The following is a 23,128-nucleotide window of genomic DNA, read 5'->3' on the forward strand; positions in this document are numbered from 1 at the left end:
GGGTTGTAGCCCACGAAAGCTTATGCTCTAATAAATTTGTTAGTCTCTAAGGTGCCACAAGTACTCCTGTTCTTTTTGAGGATACAGACTAACACGGCTGCTACTCTGAAACCTGTCATTAAAGAGACACTATCAAGTTGCTCAATCCTAAAATTAATCCTCCCTCAGCGCTTTTATGGTCACAAGGAAATTTATCTGGGTTTTGAATACCTTAAAAAACCAAAACAAAACAAGCCACCCACACGCTTAGCAAGGGAAATTAAAAGTGACCAACATTCTTCTGTCACACCTAAAAACCCTGCAGCTAATACTGTTCAAATTGTACTCGCCAACACCATCAAGCACATCTGGTACACAACTGACAAAACAAGCTGGCTGATGCATTACAAGCACAGAAAAATATAAAGCTTGCCTAAAAGTTACATTTCCAAAATAAAAACAGGTCCCACACCACAAACAATGGGCAGAAAATATATACAACTAGTTTTAAAAAGCAGTCAACAGTGTCTCTTTAAGAGTTTGGACAAATGCGCTCCTCTGGAAGCTTTTCCCCCTTCCCCTTATGGGCGGCGGGGGGAGAGGGGGAGTTATCCACATGAAAGAGGGCAGAAGTGTGACTCTGTTCGGCAGTAATATTTGAGAATTCACCGACCTGTGGCAGAAGAAACTGTAAAAGCAGTGTCTCTGGCATTGTCACCTCTCTTACATGGAGCAGGACAAAGAACTGAACAAAGACATTTTTATTTTGAAGTGGAAAAATATTCATTTGTATTTCTATAAAATAAGGGGTGCTACTGTTAGAACTCTGATATTAAAAGGGAGAAGAGCATACTGGTCATCTCTCTTGACATACTGCAGTTATTTACCGAAGTATGGGCTGGGAGTGAAATCACCTCATTTGTGACTTCTTTATGATAAGAGTTGGCACATGGTTTATGGCAGCTAACAACTTGATGGATGGCAGACAAAGGTTATCCCTTTGGCTAGCAGGTGCACTGTTGTGGTAGTACCACATCAGACAAGCCTTCTGAAACGCTGAGCAGAAAAAGGGAAAATGCGTGCAAGGGCTGGTGCCTGATTTTTAACATTTAATTTAAATAACCTTTCAGCAGGAGACAAGAACTGTGGGTTTTGTTCCCACAATGCAACTATGTGCAGCTTCATCACATCTGACTGTTGAGGCCCAAACAGTTTGCCACAGAAGGTTACGAGAATAGCAGAATAGAAAGAGCTCATCTGCTTTGATTCAATTCTCCTTTCCATGTCACTTACTCTCCTTATCGGAGTCCTGGGCGCGCCTACCTTACAGAATGAGCTTTCCTCTTAGCGTGTATTTTTAAAGATTTTCTGAAAAGAGCACTTGGGGAAAAGAAAGTAACTAAAACATATTTTAAATACAATATCCATTTATAATTAACTTATAAATGGACTTCTTGGTTAAAAAAAATCTTGCCGATTTCAGAATCTGGATCCAAAAGACATCAAAACCCTTCTGATGTGACTGTCACAGCTGTGTTGTGATGTTAGTACTATCTACATTGTTAACATACCAACATTTGGTCTTAAAGTAAAATATATAGATCATTTCATAAACAGTTGAGAAGTGAGAGATTGCATTTAGGTTATCCCACAAAATCAGCATAAAAATAAACACTTAAAATTGATATTTACAAAGGTAACTAATAAAAATATCCAATGAGACAATCTGAGGTGCTTCTAGAATGACATTCAACAATTACCTGGAACCCTCATATTGACAAGACTATACATCCTTCTCGTCTCTTCCTTTTTAGTAATAAAAACAATATTTACATCTATTTTTAAAGTGAATTGGTTGACATTATTGCTTTATCGTCTTAAGAATATGACATTCTAATGATGCAATTACACTACATGCTGACAGACCAGACAATCCTAGTTAAAGAATGAAAAATTAACATTATGCTCAATCTAAAACTCAACTTGATCTGTGTGATCAGCAGATCATGTGCAAGCATCAGCCAATCAAAAATACCTTTAAAAAAATATCAGTCAAGTTTAATTTTTTAATATGGCAGTAAACATGATTTGTTCTTTCACTCTCTCTTCCACAAACTTCATTCTGAATATGAACCACTATTAGTTCACAAGAAAGATGATTTAATTTAAAATTTTGTTATTTTCATAAACAAATACAAACCCCAGCCTTTACACTTGACACGCCTACCAGCATTCACATGCTTGAGTTGCTGAACATAGCTTAATTCTGCAGAGATGTCATCTTTGTTCGAAGGCAAGGGGACTTTTTGTGATGCGCCGTATATCCTAGAACAAATGTTACCCTCAGGCAAGACCTTCTGAAGTGCTAACTATACTGCATCATCTCTTACTTCAAGTAGTTCTAAAGTGACTATATCCTTCCCTATCCGAGAAGATACAGCTTTGTATTTGTCTACGAATATTAAGCAGCTTTCTCCACGAAGCAGGAAGGCACCATGCACATAGCAGTCGAGGCAGGAAGCAAACAGCAGCAGCATGATGTGTGAATTTTAGGTTCAGATGAGTTAAGGCTTCTGTTATACTTCTATGTCTTTTCCTAGTCATAATCAGGGTCTGAAAAGGGGGGAAAAAACAGAAGCTCTTTGAATAGCTGCAGTATGACATTGTCCATAAATTCAACCAACCCCATCACCCTCGGGACTCTCACGTCTCTGTGATATGTGTGCACCATCAATGATGTTCTTTGCATGTTGCTGGTGCAGCAGCAGCAGTCACAAACTATTTTGTGTTATTAAATTGCATATGAACTATTAAGAGCATCACTGAAACCAAGTGCTCCAATGGTTTAAACATCTATCGGCAGAACCTGCCCGTTAACCAATGACAACACTTAGTAGTAGGACTCTACATATTGTTATAAAATTAGCAGACTAATGAACGTTATTATAATAGAATTGTCTGCCGAGAAGTGAATAGTGCCTTCATCTGGGCTAGTAAATAAGGCTACACAACAATAAGGGAAAGGGGGAAACTGCATAATGTGTACAGTAAATTCCAATGAAATCTGATCTGCTTCATTATGGAAATATTTTACTGCCTTGGACATGGATTGCACAGTTACATACAACGTGTGTATACTCTATGCTTGCAGAGTCCGTGTACAGGCATGTTCAGAACAGATTTTCCAGTCAAAGCTTATCATTAGCATCTGCTTTAAGGGGCTTGAGCATTGCAAAGATGTGTCTGCTGCATGTCCATCCACATGGCTGTACCAGTCACAGAAGGAGCTCACCCATGCCCTGTGGAAATAGGGTGGGAATACCGAACATACATTGTTGCTGCAAGGGCTAAGGGTAACTGCATGGTACTTTCTCCTTCAGCTAAGAATCTCTTTTGGCTGAAAAGACAGGAGATTTCGCAGCAAAGCAGTCAAATGCAAATGCTACAGAGTAACCCCTCTAGTTTTGCTGTACTGTACCTGCTCAAACCTGATTCTCGGGCTGGCTCTGCCTCTTCTTCGACTTCAGCTCTTTCAGCCATTGAGGAGACATTTCTTCTGACCTAAGGACACAGCAAAATAAACTTTATCCTACAATGACAATCCCTCATTACAGAAACAAAAACAAAATAAGCCATATCCTTCTAGGATCCTAGCAAGGAAATGAACAGCGATTTCTGAATTTACTGCTTGCTGGAATTTAAACTCCGCTCTCACCTGTTCTCCTTCTCAGCACTAGAGGGCAGTACCCTGCCACCAGGAGCTCCTTGCTGGAATTGGGATTTAAATAGCTGTGCAGAATTTATTTCACTGGGACTCTCGGGCTCTTGTCTTTTCCGAAGCTGAGCCTAGAAGAAAGGTTTATTTTTTAAAAAACTGCTTTTAGATTTCCTTGGAGGACAATCTGATCACTCAAATCATTTCACTGGCTTACGAAGCAACAGAAAGCACAAGTCTGAAACCCATAAACTGCATACATTCATCATGGAATTTACCATAAATCTGAGCTGTTTTGAAAACACACGCAAACTATTATGAATTTAAATTTCCTTCTAAACCACTGCCAATATTTCTATCAATAATACAGGGTCAATGAGTGAAAAAGCTATTTACAACATCACTATACATTTCTTAGGTCATCAAACAGATCATCAATTTTTCTCTTCTGAACTGTTCAAACTTCATTGCACCGCGACGCCCTTCTGACAACAAAAATTACTGTACAACCCCAGGAAGGGGGACCAAAGCCTGAGCCCTCCCGAACCTCACTGTCCCCGGTGGGGGGACCAAAGCCAAAACTCAAGGGCTTCAGCTCCAGGCAGAGGGCCTGTAACCTGAGCGCCACCGCCCGGGGCTGAAGTCCTCAGGCTTCGGCCCCGGGAGGTTGGGCTCGGGCTTTGGCCCCAGCAAGTCTAAGCCAGCCCTGGCGACCCCATTAAAATGGGGTTGCGACCCACTTGGGGTCCTGACCCACAGTTTGAGAACCTCTGGGTTAATGTATAAATTGCCCTTTCTGGGATTCTTGCACCTTCCTCTGGAGAGCATCTGAGGGTGGCCACTGGACATCATGGGATACTGGACTAGATGGACCCCTGACACAATCTAGTATGACTGGTGTATCTTCACCTTGAGAACAGAGTGGTCCATGCCTGGAAAAACAGGAAGCCTCTGAGGTTGCATAGCTGAGGATCTCTCAGTCTGGTGTATTTTTTCTTCCTCATCAGAATCTTCCTGTTTTGTAGATTTCTCTTCTAACAAAAAGTACAATGACCAGATGTTATTTCACACCCAGACACATTTAAATAGAAACAAAGCAAGTTGGTCAGCAAACTTTCTGTCCATGCCTTGACCTCACAACCCTCTTCCTAGGTAACAATGTAAGATAACAGAATCATGAAGACTTAGTGGAAGTTATTTGACATGATTTAGCACTCATACCATAGCGATGGGTACATTGTAAATACCGAATGGTAGAGAGAGACTGTTTATTAGGGCTGTAAAAGGGCAGAATTGTATACTTAAATTAATTCAGCTATTTCTTCTGAATTGCTCAGTTTATACATTAAAGCATAAAAGCACCTGTGTGTCTGTTACAGTTCAGTTTACAATAGCTCAGTTCACTCACATTCACTGGCCTCTTACTTGGAAATTGCTTTACTACGTTTTGGCTTTGCACAATCATCATCATCAGAGGTCATAGCTTGAACCAAAAACAGCTGCAGCTTTGTAATATTAACATTTCTGAGTCAATGTCTTCAAATAAACACTGCATTTTGTATTGAGTCAGTCAGTAATGGTGCATGCAAGTGCAGCTAGTTACTAGTAACATGAGAACAGAGCAGCTGGCACACTCAACCATGCAACAGCTGGGACAACTTGCTCTTCATCTCCCTCAAACAGAAACCAGCAGAGGGGCTAGTTTGAGCGTACACTCTTCTCTCCCATCCACTGAGCCTTAAGATCCTTCACTGTATTCTGTGCTTCCCTGGGGAGTCCAGAGCACTGCAGCCATAAAGCTCGATGCAGAACTCATAGACTCATAGACTTTAAGGTCAGAAGGGACCATTATGATCATCTGGTCTGACCCCCTGCATGCTGCAGGCCGCAAGACCCTTCCCTGGACTCTGCCGTTGAAGTCCCCAATCCTGTGTTTTAGTGACTTCAATCGGCTGAGACCCTCCTGCTAGTGATCCCTGCCCCATGCTGCGGAGGAAGGCGAAAAACCTCCAGAGGCTCAGCCAATCTACCCTGGAGGAAAATTCCTTCCCGACCCCAAATATGGCGATCAGTAATACCCCGAGCATATAGGCAAGAGTCTCTAGCCTGACCCTTGTTGGCCATTATGCTATTCATGTACCATTGCTTGGTTTTCCTTGGCTACTATGTTTTACCATTAAACCATTCCCTCCATAAACTTATCCAACTTAATCTTAAAACCAGACAGGTCCGTCGCCCCCACCGTTTCCCTCGGAAGGCCGTTCCAATATTTCACCCCTCTGACGGTCAGAAACCTTCGTCTAATTTCAAGCCTGAACTTCCCCCCGGCCAGTTTGTATCCATTCGTTCTCGTGTCCACATTAGTACTAAGCTGGAATAATTCTTCTCCCTCCCTTGTATTAACCCCTCTGATATATTTGAAGATCGCAATCATATCCCCCCTCAGCCTTCGCTTTGTCAGACTAAACAACCCAAGCTCCTCTAATCTCTTTTCATACGACAGGTTTTCCATTCCTCTGATCATCTTAGTCGCCCTTCTCTGCACCCGTTCCAGTTTGAGTTCATCTTTTTTAAACATTGGAGACCAGAACTGCACACAGTACTCCAAATGAGGTCTCACCAGCGCCTTATACAACGGAAGCAGGACCTCCCTATCCCTACTAGATATACCTCGCCTAATAAACTAGGGTCAGCTGATTGAGAGAAGACTGTAAATACACTTTGACAATTGCCTTTGGTGACGAGGGCTTGAAACTGGTCCTTCTGCTCTTGTGCCAAAAGTAAGAACATTTGCTATAGTTCATAACGTTGTACTTTGCCATCAAGGCATGATAGCTGACTACTCAGGAACTGTAGGGCAGCCAAAGAGTAGCTTTTGTGGCCAGGAAGGTGCAGGAGCTTAAGATCATTGTTATGAGGTGTTGATCTAGACCAGGGGTGGGCAAACTTTTTGGCCCGAGGGCCACATCTGGGTGGGGAAACTGTATGCAGGACCATGAATATAGGGCTGGGGGTTGGGATGCGGGAGGGAGTGTGGGGTATGGGAGGGTGTGCGGTATGCAGGAAGGGGCTCAGGGCAAGGGGTTGGGGTACAGGAGGGGTGCAGGGTGCGGCAGGGGGCTCAGGGCAGTGGGTTGGGGTGCAGGAGGGAGTATGGGGTGTGGGAGGGTGTGCTATATGCAGGAAGGGACTCAGGGCACGGGGTTGGGGTGCAGGAAGGGGCTCAAGGCAGGGGGCTGGGGTGCACAGGGGTGCGGGGTGCGGCAGAGGGCTCAGGGCAGGGGATTGGGGTCCAGGAGAGGGATCATGGCAGTGGGTTGGGGTGCAGGAGGGGTGTGGGGTGTGGCAGGGGGCTCAGGGCAGGGGGTTGGAGGCTCAGGGCAAGCAGTTGGGGTGCAGGAGGGATGCGGAGTGTGGGAGGGGGTCAGGGCAGGAGGGGTGCGGCAGGGGGCTCAGGGCAGGGGGCTGGGGGCGAGGTGCAGGAGTGGTTTGGGGTGCAGGCTCCGGCCCGGCGCCGCTTACCTCGAGCAGCCAGCATGTCCGGCAGTGGCTCCTGAGGGTGGGATGGGGCAGGCGGCTCTGCCACGTGCTGCCCTTGCCTGCTGGTACCACCTCTGAAGTTCCCATTGGCCGAGGTTCCTTGTTCCCGGGCAATGGGAGATGCGGGGGACAATGCCTTCAGGCGAGGGCAGCGCACAGAGCCCTCTGCTCCCGCCTCCCTCAGGGGCTGCAGGGATGTAGTGCCGGCCGCTTCCGGGAGCAGCGCGGGGCCAGGGCAGGCAGGGATCCTGCCTTAGCCCTGCTGCGCCATGGGGCTAGCAATCCTGCGGGCTGGATTGAAAGACCTGACGGGCCAGATCCGGCCTGTGGGCCGTAGTTTGCTCTCCTCTGATCTTGACCAACACTGCCTGCTTCTCTCATTAATGGCATTGACTACCAGAGACTTTGGGGTGAGATGGGAGAAAAGGCACTCTGAGCCCGTAGCTGGTACATAGTGCTTCTTGTCAGCCTGCAGGCATGTAGGTAAGGCAGTAGCTAGAGTTTGCCATAGTGTACGGGCTGGACGCTATAGGGCATCATTAATGGGCAAGGCTATCTCGCTTTGAGGAGAGATATGTACAGCATGCACCGGGAGTGCTATGGTTCTTGTAGCTCCTCCAAGGGATCGTTAAAGCCTCAGCCTCCTTCTTCATCCATTCTTGGAAGTCTTTGAAGTCACCCATGTAGGACGGGGGAGGGGACATAACTGCCTTGTCTCGTGAGGAAGAGGATTATTAAATTGTTGGGCCTCCTCCTCTGCCCTTAGCTCTTGTTCTTCTAAAGGATCTTCCTTGGGAAGAGGGTTCTAGGGTACCAGTGGGGACACTCTATAGAACTGACCACCAGACAGGATCCAAGGGTTCCAGAAAGCCCAAAGTGGCAGGGCATAAGGAAAGGGAGAGGGAGCCTTCAGGATGCTCTTACCAAGGCTGACGGGTCCTTAGGATACAGCACAGGAAAAGTGGTAGAATCCTGTACGGAAATGTCTGAGTCTGGGAGGAGCTAAGGGTGTCGGTACCCGTGGTCAAGTTGGTACAGGCAGTCACATTGGTACCGGAGACCAAGATTTTGTGTGAGGTTGCAGCAGCACTAGAGGGTATGCCAGTACCTGAGGGTACATCACTACTGGCAAAAATCCTTCTTGGTATTCCTCAGGAGAGGGAATTTGGGCTCTCCTGACATTTGGAGAGCCTCTTGAGAAAGAAATCCAACCAGTATCAGAGCTCTTAGACACTGATCCTCAGGTTGAGATGCGTCAAGTGGTACTGGTCAGGGTATGGATGGGATGGTCCGTACGCCCTTTATGACCATGGCTCAAGGAAGAGGTGAAAGATGCTTTCTTCAAAGAGTCCCTCCCTATGCTTGCAGGGCTCCACTGGAGGCTACCACTTGCTTGCCGAGAGACTTCTTGGTACACAGTGTGCTAGAAGCCTTTTTTGGAGGTATCAACCTCTTGGTACCAGAGGAACTATAAGCCTCGGCATTACCCATCTTGTGAGGCCAGCTCCCCTTATTTCCTGGTCTCTGGGCCAATTTCTCCCATCTGGGAATCAAGGTATTTTCTTTTTAGTAGCTTTTGAAGTCTTTGAAGGTGTCCCTTCATCTCTGCTCACTGGAGCTGAAGAACTCACTGGAGTGGCCTGAGAGGCTGACCCCAGTGTATGGGTGAGGGGGTGGGGAAAGGTGCAGGGGAAGATTTGGCCTATGAAGCAGTGGTGGGTCTCAAAGTGAACACTCGATAAGGAGCGACTTCAGCCTCTCTCAAGTTCCCGGATCTGCTCTTGAAGCTAAAGCAGAAGACTCTCTGAAACTGCTGGAATGCCCATCCTTGAGAGGAAAGGACCTGTGTCAGGTCTGTCAAGGTTTGAAGACCTGGGTTTTGGGCACGCTCAAGAAAGAAAGGCGGCAAATGAACAGGGGCCAAGGGGAAGAGGCCCTGACCATGGAACAAAAGGGGGGACCTGTTAAACCACAGAACTTGTACTGGGGAATGAAAATATAAAACAACAAACTAAAATGAGTGAATAACATTAATCAAATAATAGGAGCAACAAGGAAAAAAACAAGGCAGGTATGCTAAGTTAGTGGACATCTCTAGCCACAGGTTGAGAAGGAACTGGAGTTTACCTCTCCCTGTATATCCTCAGGCTATGTAGGACACAAGCGTGAATCTGCACACACTGCTGACAAAAATCTCTGACTGAAGATGTACAGGCACGCACACAACTCTAGTGGAGTACCCACAGGGACATTAGCTCAAAGAAGAGAAAAGATTCTATGGAGAACAAAATATATCTCCAACCCCGCAGCACCATGACTAATTATTTCGCAGGACAGAGGGATACCTGAGGAGTCTTTAAACATCCAAGTGCTGTCAGTCTCCTGCATCACAGTGAGTTTGTTTTCAGACTCTATCCGTCTGCTTCTCCTGAGCGAATGGGAGCTGGGTGCCCGGTGGCGAATCCTTCTGCTGAGCTGCACACGGGTTTTCAGGACACTGGAATCCAGTCTAGAAGTTTGCTTTTAAAAAGAAAAACGTTACCCTCAAATGTGGGAATTTCAGTTAGTCTGAAAATAGGGTGGCTTGTTCCATAACTACTTCAGGTCTTATTTTTAAGCATAACCATATTTCAGCTTAATTAAGACTCCTTTTGTTTTCATTATTATCACCGTTATTTTAAACTCCAATGAAATCAATTTCGCTCAGAGTGCTGAGATGCTGCACAGTAACGGATATGGAACTACAGGGGTTTCCCATTTGGACAGTTCCCTGAACTCTGCTTAGTTCTGGATGTTTGAGCTGCATCACTGCAGAGTTATTTTTTCGATAACCAACTTAGGATAATCTGTGTGCTCTTACTAGGGAACAATGGCCATCAGCCAATCAGAAGGCAGGGACTTGCAAAACCATAAAGTGATTATGCAACTCTCTCTCCCTTGGCTAGTCTGCTATATTTTCCCAGCTCTGATGGGTCCCCATCCTCAGAAATGTCAAGCTGTTTGCCAGCAACAAAAAGAATGAAAGTTAAATACCATGGCTTTTGGCAAAAAGGAGCTGATCAGTTATTTAAACAATGCCATCTCCATGCACAAAGGAAAACTGAAAGGATTACAGTAGAGCAAAAGTAGAGCAGTTGTATTTAGTGATATAATTCATTGCTGATTATAACTGAGTCTTTTCCCAGGGGCCCTGGGCCCTCCATTCTCCCCTGAAAGCTTCTATTTGAAAACAAATATTTTAAAAGTTCTCAGTTCAGAAACTAACCATTCACCCAAACAGCACAGGGGCCTTCTGGACTTCGACCGTTCTGCTTGAAGTCATCACTGTTTTGAAATGGCACTGGCAGCTGCTGGGAGGGTGGGATCTATGGTCCTATAGCAGAGGCCACTACAAGGTACCCTACACCCAGAATCCACTGGCAATAAGGTGTGAAACCGCTGTGCTGCACTGCCCAGGATCTGGACTATTCTCCTTAGTGACGGGAATAGAAAGCGTTAGCCTCCTTCAGACATTTTTACAGTGCAGTCTGTTGTTCAGCTACACTACTGCTATTCAGGTCAGCTACACGAATACGTAAATAGATGCATTGTAGCGGCTTCTGAGTCACTCTACGTTCCACCTTCCCCAAAGCTGTAAATTCTACTACAAAACAAGGGGGAGTGTTTGTGTGTGTGTGTGGAGGGTAGCTTTAGAAAAGACGAGCAACTCTTATTCAAGATAAATTCTTAATTCACAGAGACTGTACCTGAAAGGAGAAATCCACATTATCTGTAGGTATGCTCTGTGTAGCACTGAAGCGGAGTACAGTCTGCATGACTAGGCACTATATTACCAACATTCCTGTGCAATACAGGATTCTCAATTTCTCAAAAGATTCTCTTTAAACTAAAATCATTTTAGGAACAGGAATTTTAAGACTGCAGAAAGATGGTCCCATTGTCAATTAGAAAAGTAGTATTAAAATCCAATATCTGTAACTTAATCTGCATTTCTCACAGCATGGTGAAGCACTAGCAATTTGTATCACTTAACTATGTTGTCTCAGAAATGTATGGCTTCCATTTCCTAGAGACATTAAACTCTTTTTCACAGCACATCTCCTAGGAGCAGACTGAAAAATGACCAACTGAAGTGCAAACTATTGTCCCTTTGGACTCTTAATAGAATTCACACAGCCTTAATAGGAAGGACAGTCACAAGAACTTTCATTGCAATTTATCTTGAACTTTTCACACAAGAAGTCAATGAAGAAGCCTTAAAGGATAAAGAAGCATAGCACAAGGTCACACATAAAGTTGGGAGAAGACGTGGCATAGCATTTTGCTAACAGTATAGGCAACCTACTTAAAAATGAACAACTCTTTCCCTTTATGGAGACTTACATCAATGAAGGAGAAGTCAATGGTTTTCTCCTCAGGGTAGGTATCTGGTGGAAGGGGTCCCACAATACCATCAGTTGAATCCATATCAGTGCTGGAACGGTCCAAACTTGTGCTCCTTTGGTCTTTTGAGGAATCATGCTGATCGATTATGGAGGCAGGTTCCGTTTGAGAAGAGAGAGAAGACAGCCGGCTATTTGGTGGCTGCTTCCTTGTTGAAACAACATTGCTTTCTGAGGAAGGAGACTCGGGCACAAAGCTGCAACACAAGAGAATGAACTCTGAGGCAGAAGGATGCATGAGCGAACATACCTGCAAGTATATTTGATACCATGCATACTCAGAATGCAATCGTGATGTATTGCATGTACAGGAACATGCATGCAGCCATCAGACTATACAGTCCTAGTACTAGTGTGCGGCTTGAGTCATGGGGATAATGGATTGAGGCTGAGGTGAGGAGGCCTCTTCCATAAGCCTCAGAGCAACTACTGTGGCCACAACTGCAGCCACAAATTTATACCAGTCCCCATGGCGGTGGCGGAGAATGGCAGATGGATCCATAAACCACAGATCCATTGGCCCTGGTCCCAACCCAGCCCCACAACTCCCTGGAGTGCTGCACTGTAATAAAACTTTGCAAAGCTTCACAGTATACAGTGGTTGTGGACCTCCAAATCCAGCCATGCTTTCTGCAAAGGAGCAACACCAGTCCCACAAGACCAGGTCTTTGCACCGCCATAGATGACAGACAGGATGTGGCCCTTAATCATTCAGAGTGAAAGCTGAAAGCACGTCTAGAGGTAAGAAATGTATCATTTGACACTACAGGCCAGCAGAGAGGGGTGAATCATTTTCATTGTAATAACTTTTTCACCACAAATGGCTTCACTTAGGATTCACCTACACCAGCGGTACGTGTACCCCTAGGGGTATTCAGGGGTCTTCCAGGGGGTACATCAACTCATCTAGATGTTTGCTTAGTTTTACAATAGCCTACATAAAAAGCTCTAGCGAAGTAAGTACAAACTAAGAAAAGCAGCAATTTTTCAGTGATAGGGTGCTGTGACACTTTTAGATTTGTATGCCTGATTTTGTAAGCAAGTAGTTTTTAAGTGAAGTGAAACTTGGGGTATGCAACAACAATCTGACTCCTGAAAGGGGTACACTAATCTAGAAAGACCACTAATCACTGGTCTATGCACAAAAATGGGTGTGAACTTAAAATAGCAGTAAAGACACAGCAACTTTGCTTTTAACTTGGGTTCAACCCCAGGCTGCCCTGTTATACTTGAGCTGCTAATCGGCGTTTCAAGGCAAGTTGCCATGTCTTCTCTGCTATTTTAACCAGAGCCAGCTATTGCAGGTAGGCTAATCCGAGTTAAGGACGCCCCCCCACACACTTTTTTTGTTTTGCTGTGTAGACATATCCGCTAAGTCAGTGGTTCTCAAACTTTTTTTTTCCCCATTGACCACTTGAAAATTGATGAGGGTCTCGGCAGACCACAATCATCTTTCTGAATGTTTTTTGTACCATTTTACTACTGTAAAACACTTTGGATAAAACTGCTATATATATATATATAAAAAAACTTTATAACAATTAACTTTTTTTGTTCTACAAATAAAAACACACAACTCATATTTTCATATAGTAGTTTTACCTTTCTAATGTGATGGATGTGCCCTCTCTTCCCCTCCACAGCAGCCCCCGAGCTGGGAAGGAGGTGGGTCTCTCCCTCTCTCTCCCGCCATAGCAGCCCCCGAGCTGAGGCTGGGAAGGAGGGCAGTCTCTCCCCGGCAGCCGCAGCCCTGGAGCTGGGGAAAGTTGCCTCTTCCTCTGGCCGCCACAGCCCTACACATCCCAAATTCCCCCCATCCCCTCTTCTCACCCCACTGCCCCCTCCTACCTACCCCCATTCCCTCCAAGGCCACCACCTCACCTTACATGTGTGTCTTCTCCGGGGTCCTGGCACCTAATTAGTGAAGCCATGCCTGCGTGACTCCACTAATTAGGTGGGTGGCCCTTCATTCTCTAGTGTGCAGTCGCCCAGGCGCCCACCTTAGAGGGAATTATCCACGGACGACCTGAATGGAGCTCGCGTACCACTGGTGGTCCACAGACCACAGTTTGAGACCTTCTGCTGCAAGTATCAGAATTACACAAATAGAATACATACAGATAAATGTAAAATTTCAACTCAAGGCATAATTTTGTTTACAGCACATGTCCAAACAAATATCTGTTGTTAGGTTCTGCACAATGAAGCAAACTGTCTGGCGATCCTGAACCAGGTTCCACATTAGATGCACAAAAGGGACAGACCAGATGAGTTGGAACTGCAGCACATTTGAAAAGAAAACAAGTCAGAGGGATAATGCCCTGTCTACAGGCCTCAGGAGCAATGAAGCTGAAAAAAGCATTATTTTTCTTATTCGTTTGAGTATGAAGTATCTGTATATGGATGAACATAGAGAAGTAAGCCCTAGTCTATTTTAAAGAGGTTCTTATACTGTGCTCATAATGGTAGTATCTGAGTGCTTTCCAGAATTGCATTAAATGATGTGTCTAACATGTTGTGTGTTTGTTCTCTCGTTTTCTCCCCAGGGTAACAAGTGTGTGCAGGGGAGTGTTTTGTTTGGGAATTTTTACATTCAACCCCCACCCCCCTCCCCAATATATGTTAGACAAGGCAAAGTGAAAGAAATGTGCCTTGCACTCAGAGTGGAGGGTGGTGAGATTTGTGATGATCCTTAGCTCCAGTGGGAATTCATTTCATAGTCTTGGGCAAGCCCCTGGAAGTACCTGTAGTGTTTGCTCGGTACTTAGAAAGCTCTTTGAAGGGGCAGTGAAGAGTTGGGCTGTGAGTAATTTCAGCTACTTCTAACTCAAAGGAAAGTGAAATACTGTCAGCAATACAGTGAAATTAAATGTTGTCTGATTTTGAGCTGCTTAAGTCACTGGCCTGACCAAAGGTCAGCACTTCCATGACTCTCCACTATCAGGGCAGGTGGGAAGATGCTATCCTGTGATTGGGAGGCATTAAGCTTAAACAGCATTAGGATTTATTTTTTGGTCTTTCCTATCTGCAATTATATTTGTTACTTAAGGTTCGATCTAGTCAGAGAAATACTGAAGGGTTGATCCCTCGATAGGCAACCATCAAGAGTTTAACCACTCAAGAAAATGAAACCAACATTGGCCTGATGAACCATAGTTGCAGAGGTGGGACAGACGCGATCACTAGGTTAAATAAATCCTAAACTATTGTGGAATTTAGCAATCGTAAACAACAACTTGAACTACACCTGGGAGTAGCAGATAAGCAGGGCAGGGCACAGCATGCCAGTGTTATATATACACTCATCACAGTTCGCCCCACTCAGGATCTGTATTGCTAGCTCAAGAGTCTGAGTTCTTTTAAAGAGTATCCCCTAAGTACAGCACACAAACGACTAGCCTCAAGATTTAAAAGGTGTGAATCACTAATGTGAGGTCAGTGCCAGAGAGGAAGGGCCACAGACACCCAAGAGTTCTGCGGAAAGGGATCTGGGGGTCATAGTGGACCACAAGATAAATATGAGTCAACAGTGTAACACAGTTGCGCAAAAAAAAAAAAAAAAAAAAAAAGCAAACATCATTCTGGGATGTATTAGCAGGAGTGTTGTAAGCAAGACATGAGAAGTAATTCTTCCGCTCTACTCTGCGCTGATTAGGCCTCAACTGGAGTATTGTATCCAGTTCTGGGTGCCACATTTCAGGAAAGATGTGGACAAATTGGAGAAAGTCAGGCAGGGAGCCCGCCCTAGCCCCGCTGTGCCATGGGGCTGGCAATCCCACGAGCCAGATTGAAAGGCCCGACGGTCCGGATCCAGCCCGTGGGCCGTAGTTTTCCCTCCCCTGGTCTAGATAATACTTAGTCCTGCCATGAGTGCAGGGGACTGGACTAGATGACCTCTTGAGGTCCCTTCAAGTTCTATGCTTCACTGTGGCAATGTGCTACCATCACATGCTGTGGAATACCATGCTAGTTACAGAGTTTCAATTTACTTTGCTTTCACTGGGTTTTCAAATGGTTTTCACTCCAGTTCAACATTAGGAGCATTTTGCCTCTCCAATCATTCTAATAAAGAAAAACCCCTCCACTTTATTCTGGGGGTATTTCAGTGAGTCATTCACCTTGCCCCACCCCAACAAGCAATTGTTTTTTAAAACAAATGATATGAAGTTACTCATGTTCAGCAGCAGATGGCATCAGAACCTAGAATTGGAATAGGAAGGTCTTTAAAGGCAGATCTTTTTTAAAAGACACACTTTAATAAAACAAATACCAAGATTTTGAAGACCTGTGGATGATCATTAGCAGCAGTCACTCAGTCCTGGAAAACCTCCCCCCACTCCAACCCCAAACTTAGCTATCAAAGGAATCACTCTACATCCAGACAAAGACTTATATTGGTCAATGATCTTGCATAACCATTGTGGGACACAGGGTTGGTGCAGCATTTGATGTGGGAGGAGAGAAGTGGAAATGAAGCAGTTTCATGGTGTGGCAAAGCTGATGTGGTGGTTTGATTTTTTTAAATGAGAAGCACTGATGGCTCAGACTCATTTCTGCTAAGAGTCCTTTATGATTAAGTACCTGCTTTTGAGAAGTTTCTAGCTCAGCTATTTTAAGAAACAAAAACTCTTACACTGTGTGCGCGTGCGTGTGTGTGTTAAATATATATAGGGGCACATTTTTGAAGAGCAGCACTCAGTACTTGGTGTGATTGACATTGATAACAATCTTGAAAGGAAAACATTCAAGAATGTACTGTTGGAAAAAAGAGTTTTTATCAAGCAACAGCAAACATGTTAATTTCCAGGTTGGCAGGGACTGGTGGCACTGCACAGGCAGAGTTTCCAGCAGATAAGCAGAAGAAAGGTCTCTTGCTTCCCTCAACTGTGGCCCTGCTCCCAGCCAATTAAGAAGTGGTGCTAATGAGCTCCAGAGGGAACCTTGTCTAGTATTCTTTATTAGGAAAGATGGTTGGTATCTGCAACTTTAAGCCTTCTAGATTCAGAGTGTGGAAGAATGCAGAAATGTGCTAAGAGAATTTTGGGACATAGCACCTTTTGTGGAATTTAAGCTACACATTTAAAAATCTTTTCTGATTTGTAAGTCTCTGGAAAAGTTCTCCCATACCACACCCTTGGACTGAAAGTGATGTAGGTGTGGGCAGCCTTGAAAAGTGAAAATGTTTTCCTTCAACAGTATTAGAAAATACAGTTGCTCTCACTGGGTTAAACTAATTAGTGGCTTCCTCATCACAAACCTTTGAATAGATTTCCTTTTGGAGTTCCTGCACAATTACAACATCATTACATTCTAAATATTGTGACACAGCTCATCAATAAGAAAATGACAAAGATAACTGGAGCACGAGAATATATTATGCAGAGTAGATTTTTTTCCTCCCCAACACCACATTCAGTAAAGGAGCCAAATCAGAAATTAAAATCTACAGTATCATTTAGAATAGATTGCAACTTCTCTGGGCTAAAAATCTGTATGCTTGCATGTTCTGTATATCACACAACTATTAAAATACCATATCAGTGCTCAATACTGTATATGCCTTTCACAAAGCCTGTCTGTTCCTCTAAAAAGTAAACCCAACATTGCCATACAAAGTGCACCCAAACGTAAGCACAGGTACCATACAAATGTAAGCAACGAAATTCAATATTTTATTTTCATTGTTCGTGTAAAAGGTCCTAACAATTCTCTAAATTGCTGTAAAGAATATGCTGCTTTACTCAGTGCAGGAGCTTGTGTAATACCAGAGTCCGGAAGTGTAATACAGGGACATCCTGTTTTAACTTGAATACCTTTGTAATCTATTAAAGAGTCAGAGTCAACTCTCTGTATCTACACACTGCAAATAAATAGCCACGTCTGATGCAAAATAATTTCCACTTAAAGAATTCAGTTACAGGATATGAAAAGGTAAATTCATGCCATTGTAGCTTACTGATATTGGACTACATTCAGTGTCTTTTCTAAAACTTTCCAGTTGTCCAAGGAAATGGTTAACATGTCACCTGGTATAAAATCAGAATAGTACAATTCCATTATGTAACTAATATGTCTCTCTTTTATAGAAGAGACTGAATTTGCCTCTCTGAAGACTTTTAAATACTTACTGCAAAGAAAGATTGGGATAGCTCACTGAAGAACTTGAGAAGGTTTATACAAAAAATTCTCTTTATTTAAAAAGAGAAAATCTGAATAATTGAACCATCACTACCCATTTTAATGAGCTATCTGCTAAACTGCATTACAAATGAGACTCTTACGCTAGCTCCAGCAGTGCCTACCTCCACTGCGAGAGGATCTCTAGTTCCTCTCTCAGTGAAGCGTACCCATAAACAGGGCCCTGTGTATCTGTGATTTTGCAACTACTGATTTTGCCTTGGAATTCCCCTCTTGCCTCAGAATTGTGCTTCAGAATCTTCACTGTCATTAAAAAAAAAATTATGTTCCTAGCCCTTAAATTTGGGGAGATAACCTTGAAAACAGCAACAGAGCATAAATCAATGCAGGGATATCGCCGAGACATTCCTGAAAAGGACTAAAACAATGGCTCTTACAGAGCTGTCTTGTTCATCTGAATCAGGGCCCCATGGGATATGTCTAGACTGCAATGAAACACCCGCAGCTGGCCTACATCCGCTGTCTTGGGCTGCGGGGGGCAGAGGGGCTGGCTATAAAATTGCAGGTTAGATGTTTGGGCTTAGGCTGGAGCCTGGACTTTGGGACCTTCCCCCCTTCCAGAGTCGCAAAGCCGAGGCTTCAGCCCGAGCCAGAACGTCTACACTGTGATTTTCATAACCCCGCAACCCAAGCTCCACAAGCCTTAGTCAGCTGACATGGGCAAGCTGTTTGCCAGAAGCTGGGAATAGGTGACAGGAGATGGGTCACTTGACGATTACCTGTTCTGTTCATTCCCTCTGAAGCATCTGGCATTTGTCTTCCAACAGTGACCAGATACTGGGCTAGATGGACCATTGGTCTGACCCAGTATGGCCGCTCTTACGTTGTTATTCAGTGGCCACAAAAACCACCTTTTCCCTGAGATACCAAAAATTTCAGCATTATGGACACAGAATTCACCATTTTGCTGCAGCCAGGCACCCAAAATTTTATTTTCTGTCTGCCTTGCCAGGACCAACCTGAAGCAGCAGCCTCTTGCTCTCCAACTTTCCCCACTTGGAGGAGGTCATTAGATTACAGTGCACGCTTCCTGCACCGTTCCTGTAGGCCAGACAGCTGGAGCTCAGTTTGCAGACAGGATGTGGGGAGAGCCAGAAGTGTAAGCTGTCAAGCTGGTCTGCCTGGAGAATTAGCACTGCAGTTGAGGTCCAGAGAGCTGGAGAGATGAGCTGTTGAAACTGGCTGCCCAAGAGGTTCCAAGCTGGACCACCTAGACAACATTGTGGTAGCCATGGCCCAGGGAGCCAGGCTGTCTGGAGAACATACCGAAAACCCCATTCTCAAAAATAATCATGGCTTGAACGTGAATGAGTATTTTAAACTGTGTCTCATAGGAGTCAGTATATATTTGAGGTCAGGCCTGGGAATGAAGGATACGATATATCACTGGGCAAGAGCAAGTTACCCTAAATTCCTCAGCAGTATTTTCTTGCAGCAGAATTTGGTCTCATTGTGCCATGGAATACAGCCCCTGCCCTGGCCATAATCCCGCACTCCAAATAACTAGAACTACTCTCTACAGTTAAATGATTGATATACAATGCAACTACTCAGGTAACTCATCACCATGCTTTTGTACAAAACCTGTTCTTAAACCCTCAAGTCTTAAAAGCTTACCCAACCAGAAAATAAACAAGCCTGCAACAAAACATGCAGCAAGTGACTGAACTACATTTCCCATAACACCTTAAGGCTAGGTCAGGAGTCACACAGCCATCCCACATTTAAAAAACCCACCCCTCAGATATAGAGGCCTTCTAACTATGAGGAGGAAACAGGGTAAGCCTTCTAGCTCCATTCGTCATCCTGTTCCATAAACAAATACAACCTTTACATACAACCCAATAAAATCTGATGTCCTTTAACAAGCACTCCATAATTCTCCACCCCTCAGTCTCACAATGGCTACGTTTTAAGCATCTCCTTTTCCCTCAGGAATAACTTTTTACATTCCGTGCACCTTGCAGGAGCACTGGTATCTAAGCACCGCAGGAGGCGCAGCACAGGAGGCCCCCGGGTGGGGGATGCACACAGGTGGCCTTTGCTCTTTGTGTTTCCCATACCCTGGGCTGCTCTGGAGGCCAGTCCCCAGTGGACCCTGGAGCAGCTTTGGAGGTAGCTTTAGCTTACACCACCTTGCCCACAGCCATCAAAGGGCTACTTTGCAGCTCAGGATTGCTGGAGCACAGAGCCCTTGGGCCAATCTCCCTGCGCCCAGCAGCATTGTCTGCCCCCGAACTACACAATTCCCCTGGGACATTCTCTCCCTATCTGCAGAAGGAGCTGTCTAAAAGAGGCATAGCAGGGCAGGGATCTGGCCAAGAAATTAAATAAAGCCATTCAATCCCAAACAGAGAAGACCAAGTTAGCTCGTGACTCACAATGATGCACAATATGTTTTTGCAAAACAAAGTAAGGTGTAAAATTAGGTTTTATACAAATACAGCTTGAACATTTGGAAGAGTGTGCAAAGTACATTCAAAATAAAACTCAACCAAGAAAAATTGACAGAACGAGCCCCAAGAGAGCAGGTCTCGATCAGGAACACAAACAATATGGAATTAAACCTGCAAAGATGGCTGAAAACAGGACAAGGCCTAAATCAGCTAGTTGAGAGTCGTTTGAGAGAAAACAGTGAACAATGAGGCAAGCTAATGGTTAAAGCAGAAACACTTTCCCTTTAAGAGCAGAGGAGGTTCATATTTAAGATACACAAGCTTTTTTATTAAGTGTGAAGCAGATTGCCACCACAAGACTAGGAAACCTCGTTTCTTTATTACATCTGTATGGTTAGAGTATTTTTAACTCTCAGGCTCCATAGTACTGAACATTTCTATTAAAAGATAAACAGCAAAAGTTTCCACCATTCCCTCCCCGCCACATACCTCCCTCTAGCTCCACTGCATACTAAGAAGATCTGAATCGTGAACAGAATATACAGGTAGCTTTATACCTTCTAAGCAAATCCAGTATTTGAAAAATCAACTCCTCCATTTACCTGTTGAGTCCTGAGTTTGGGCATCAGCGTTCCCCCTGCAATGAATGATGGAATCACCCTACAGGAGAGCAGGGAGGGCAACCAAGTGCCTAGGATCCCATCAAGGCATTTCCTGCTCTCCTTTACGGGTGATCTCAACATTTGCTGCAGAGGAAAAACACCCCAGCATTCAAGGCTTGACAATTCAATGCCTAAATAAATTAGCATTTTTAAGGTGGTCTCCTTTTCTATCATGGGTTAACCACAGCCACAATCCAGCTTTGAAATAAATGTTCAACTGGTCTTGCTTTTGAATTTGAAAGGAAGACGCCTTTGTTGTTGGAAACTGATTTCACAGAGAAGGCAGCTGCAAAATACTTAATTAAAGTTTAACTTACTGAAGAGATTTAGATGTTGGCATATCGTTTTGTCAGCCCATCAGGCCTTCTCAACCATAAAGCTACCCAGCCTTAGCACGCATAAAATATTTATATTGCACCATCTCCCAGATGCAAAACATATTCTGAACACAAGTGACGTTAGAACTGCAGTAAGACTCAGAGTTAGAACGGTCATTTCTACATTGTGTTTAGCATTTAAGACATTGCACTGACAGACTGATCGGAGACCAAGACAATACCTAAACACAAATAGGTGAGTGAGCAAGCTTACAATTTTCATTCCACGGGCCCTGGCTTTAAATGGCATTAAAAATGAAAAGTTGACTTTGATAACTCACCCACCTTGCTGCTGGGCACCTCAGTTATAACCATACTATGGGACTTAAATTCAAGATAAGCCAAGGTTGGGTACACCTTAATACAGCATAATACCACCACTGACTGGAACAGAGTGCTTGAAAGCATCAATTAATGGACATGCTGCATTTACCACTGTAGAGTGTTTGGGATTTAAAGGGTTGTTATAAGCGATCATCTTATTCTGCAGAATGTTTATTTAAATATCATTAATTGGTATGGATAGATACCAGAATTTATATCAAAGAAGGCAAGTAAAACAGCTACTATGCAAGTGCCTTGTGTTAGAGTAATTTGAATCGTCTTGTTAAATTAGGGTGACCATATTTCCCTATGCTGAATACGGGACACCTGGTAAAATTACTCGTATCTAAGCGAGTTCAACGGCACTCAATCAGAACTGTGCAGTACAAACATTCAAAATAACATCAAGTTGACTGGGCCCCTGTTAAAAAGAAATACTGTGTAGTTGGATTCTTTTTATTTACCTTGTTATCTTTAAGGCTGTTATCTTTAAGGCAGGGAGAGGTGAGACACACGCACTCCTGTACACCTCTCTCATGGGGTGGGGGGGGTGTGACCGACCAACCCAACCCTCCCTGCCCGGCACTCTCCGCCCTCCATGCCTGGCTGGGCCCCTGGGACGAATTCGCCTCTCCTGGTACTGCATCTTCCCAAGGCAACCCAGGGGAGTGGGGGGGGGGGACACAGAGTCACATATCCCCCTCCCCAGATTTCTGCCAGGGTTCACAGCAGAATGTGGCCAGCAGCAGCCTTTGCTATGCGGGAGGTAAGGGATGGGAGCTGCTTCCAGCCACGGGTGGGTGTGTGTGTGTGTGTGTGTGTGTGTGTGTGTGTGTGTGTGTGTGTGTGTGTGATTACTTATCCTGTGTCTTTGCAGAGCTCATCTCTTGCCCCCTACACACACACACACACTCCCCTGTGGCTGGAAGCAGCTTGTCCCTTCCTGCCCGCACAGTGTCGAAAGGCAGCTAACACCTCCTGGCTGCTGTAGGCCACCGACATAAGCCAGCCACCTCCTGTGTCCCAGCGGCAGTGCGGACAGGAAGGGGTTAAGCCCTTAGGATGCATTGTGCCCCAGGGCCCAGGGAACCTGACTGCAGGGGCTTCAGCAAACCCCAGCACAAAGGTGGCTCGGCAGGCGAGGGCGCCTAGGGGACGGAGCAGCCCCACTCCCCCTGGGGGCAAGGCCTAGGGCAGGGGGCTGGAGGGTGAAGAGGAAGCTGCTGTGGCGCCCGCAGGGTCAGGGCACAAACAGGCTGGAAATCGCTCTCCCCACCCCCCGTCACACTCCAGGGCGTAGCTGAGGGGTGAAGAGGCTTCCCCGTGCCAGCGCTGTGTGGGGCTTTGGCACATGCAGGGCTTGGCTCCTCCTGGCCAGTGCCCCAGGCCAGAGGGTCTTGGGCTTTCTCAGGGCGCTGGCTCAGCCAGAGGCAGTGGGGGAAGGAAGGAGCCTGCCAGCCAGGCTGTTGGTGAGCTGAGAACTCTGACCAGCGCT

At 45.0% G+C, this 23,128-nt stretch overlaps 1 protein-coding gene across 2 annotated transcripts in view; it reads right to left on the bottom strand.

Annotated features, from left to right (window-relative positions):
• Positions 1–2,122: 2,122 nt before the first annotated feature.
• Positions 2,123–23,128, bottom strand: part of KIAA1671 (KIAA1671 ortholog) — a 137,932-nt gene continuing 116,926 nt past the window's right edge. For both annotated transcript variants that reach the window (XM_034790956.1, XM_034790957.1), the window contains 6 exons: positions 11,618–11,873; positions 9,580–9,754; positions 4,604–4,728; positions 3,695–3,825; positions 3,458–3,540; positions 2,123–2,592 (listed from right to left, as the gene is read on the bottom strand). In XM_034790956.1, the coding sequence (XP_034646847.1) occupies positions 3,462–3,540; positions 3,695–3,825; positions 4,604–4,728; positions 9,580–9,754; positions 11,618–11,873 (766 nt within the window). In that variant the 3' untranslated portion in view covers positions 2,123–2,592; positions 3,458–3,461. The remainder of the gene's footprint in view (positions 2,593–3,457; positions 3,541–3,694; positions 3,826–4,603; positions 4,729–9,579; positions 9,755–11,617; positions 11,874–23,128) is intronic.

The sequence above is a fragment of the Trachemys scripta genome, chromosome 15 (genome assembly GCF_013100865.1).
Source record: "Trachemys scripta elegans isolate TJP31775 chromosome 15, CAS_Tse_1.0, whole genome shotgun sequence".
NCBI lineage: Eukaryota > Metazoa > Chordata > Testudines > Emydidae > Trachemys > Trachemys scripta.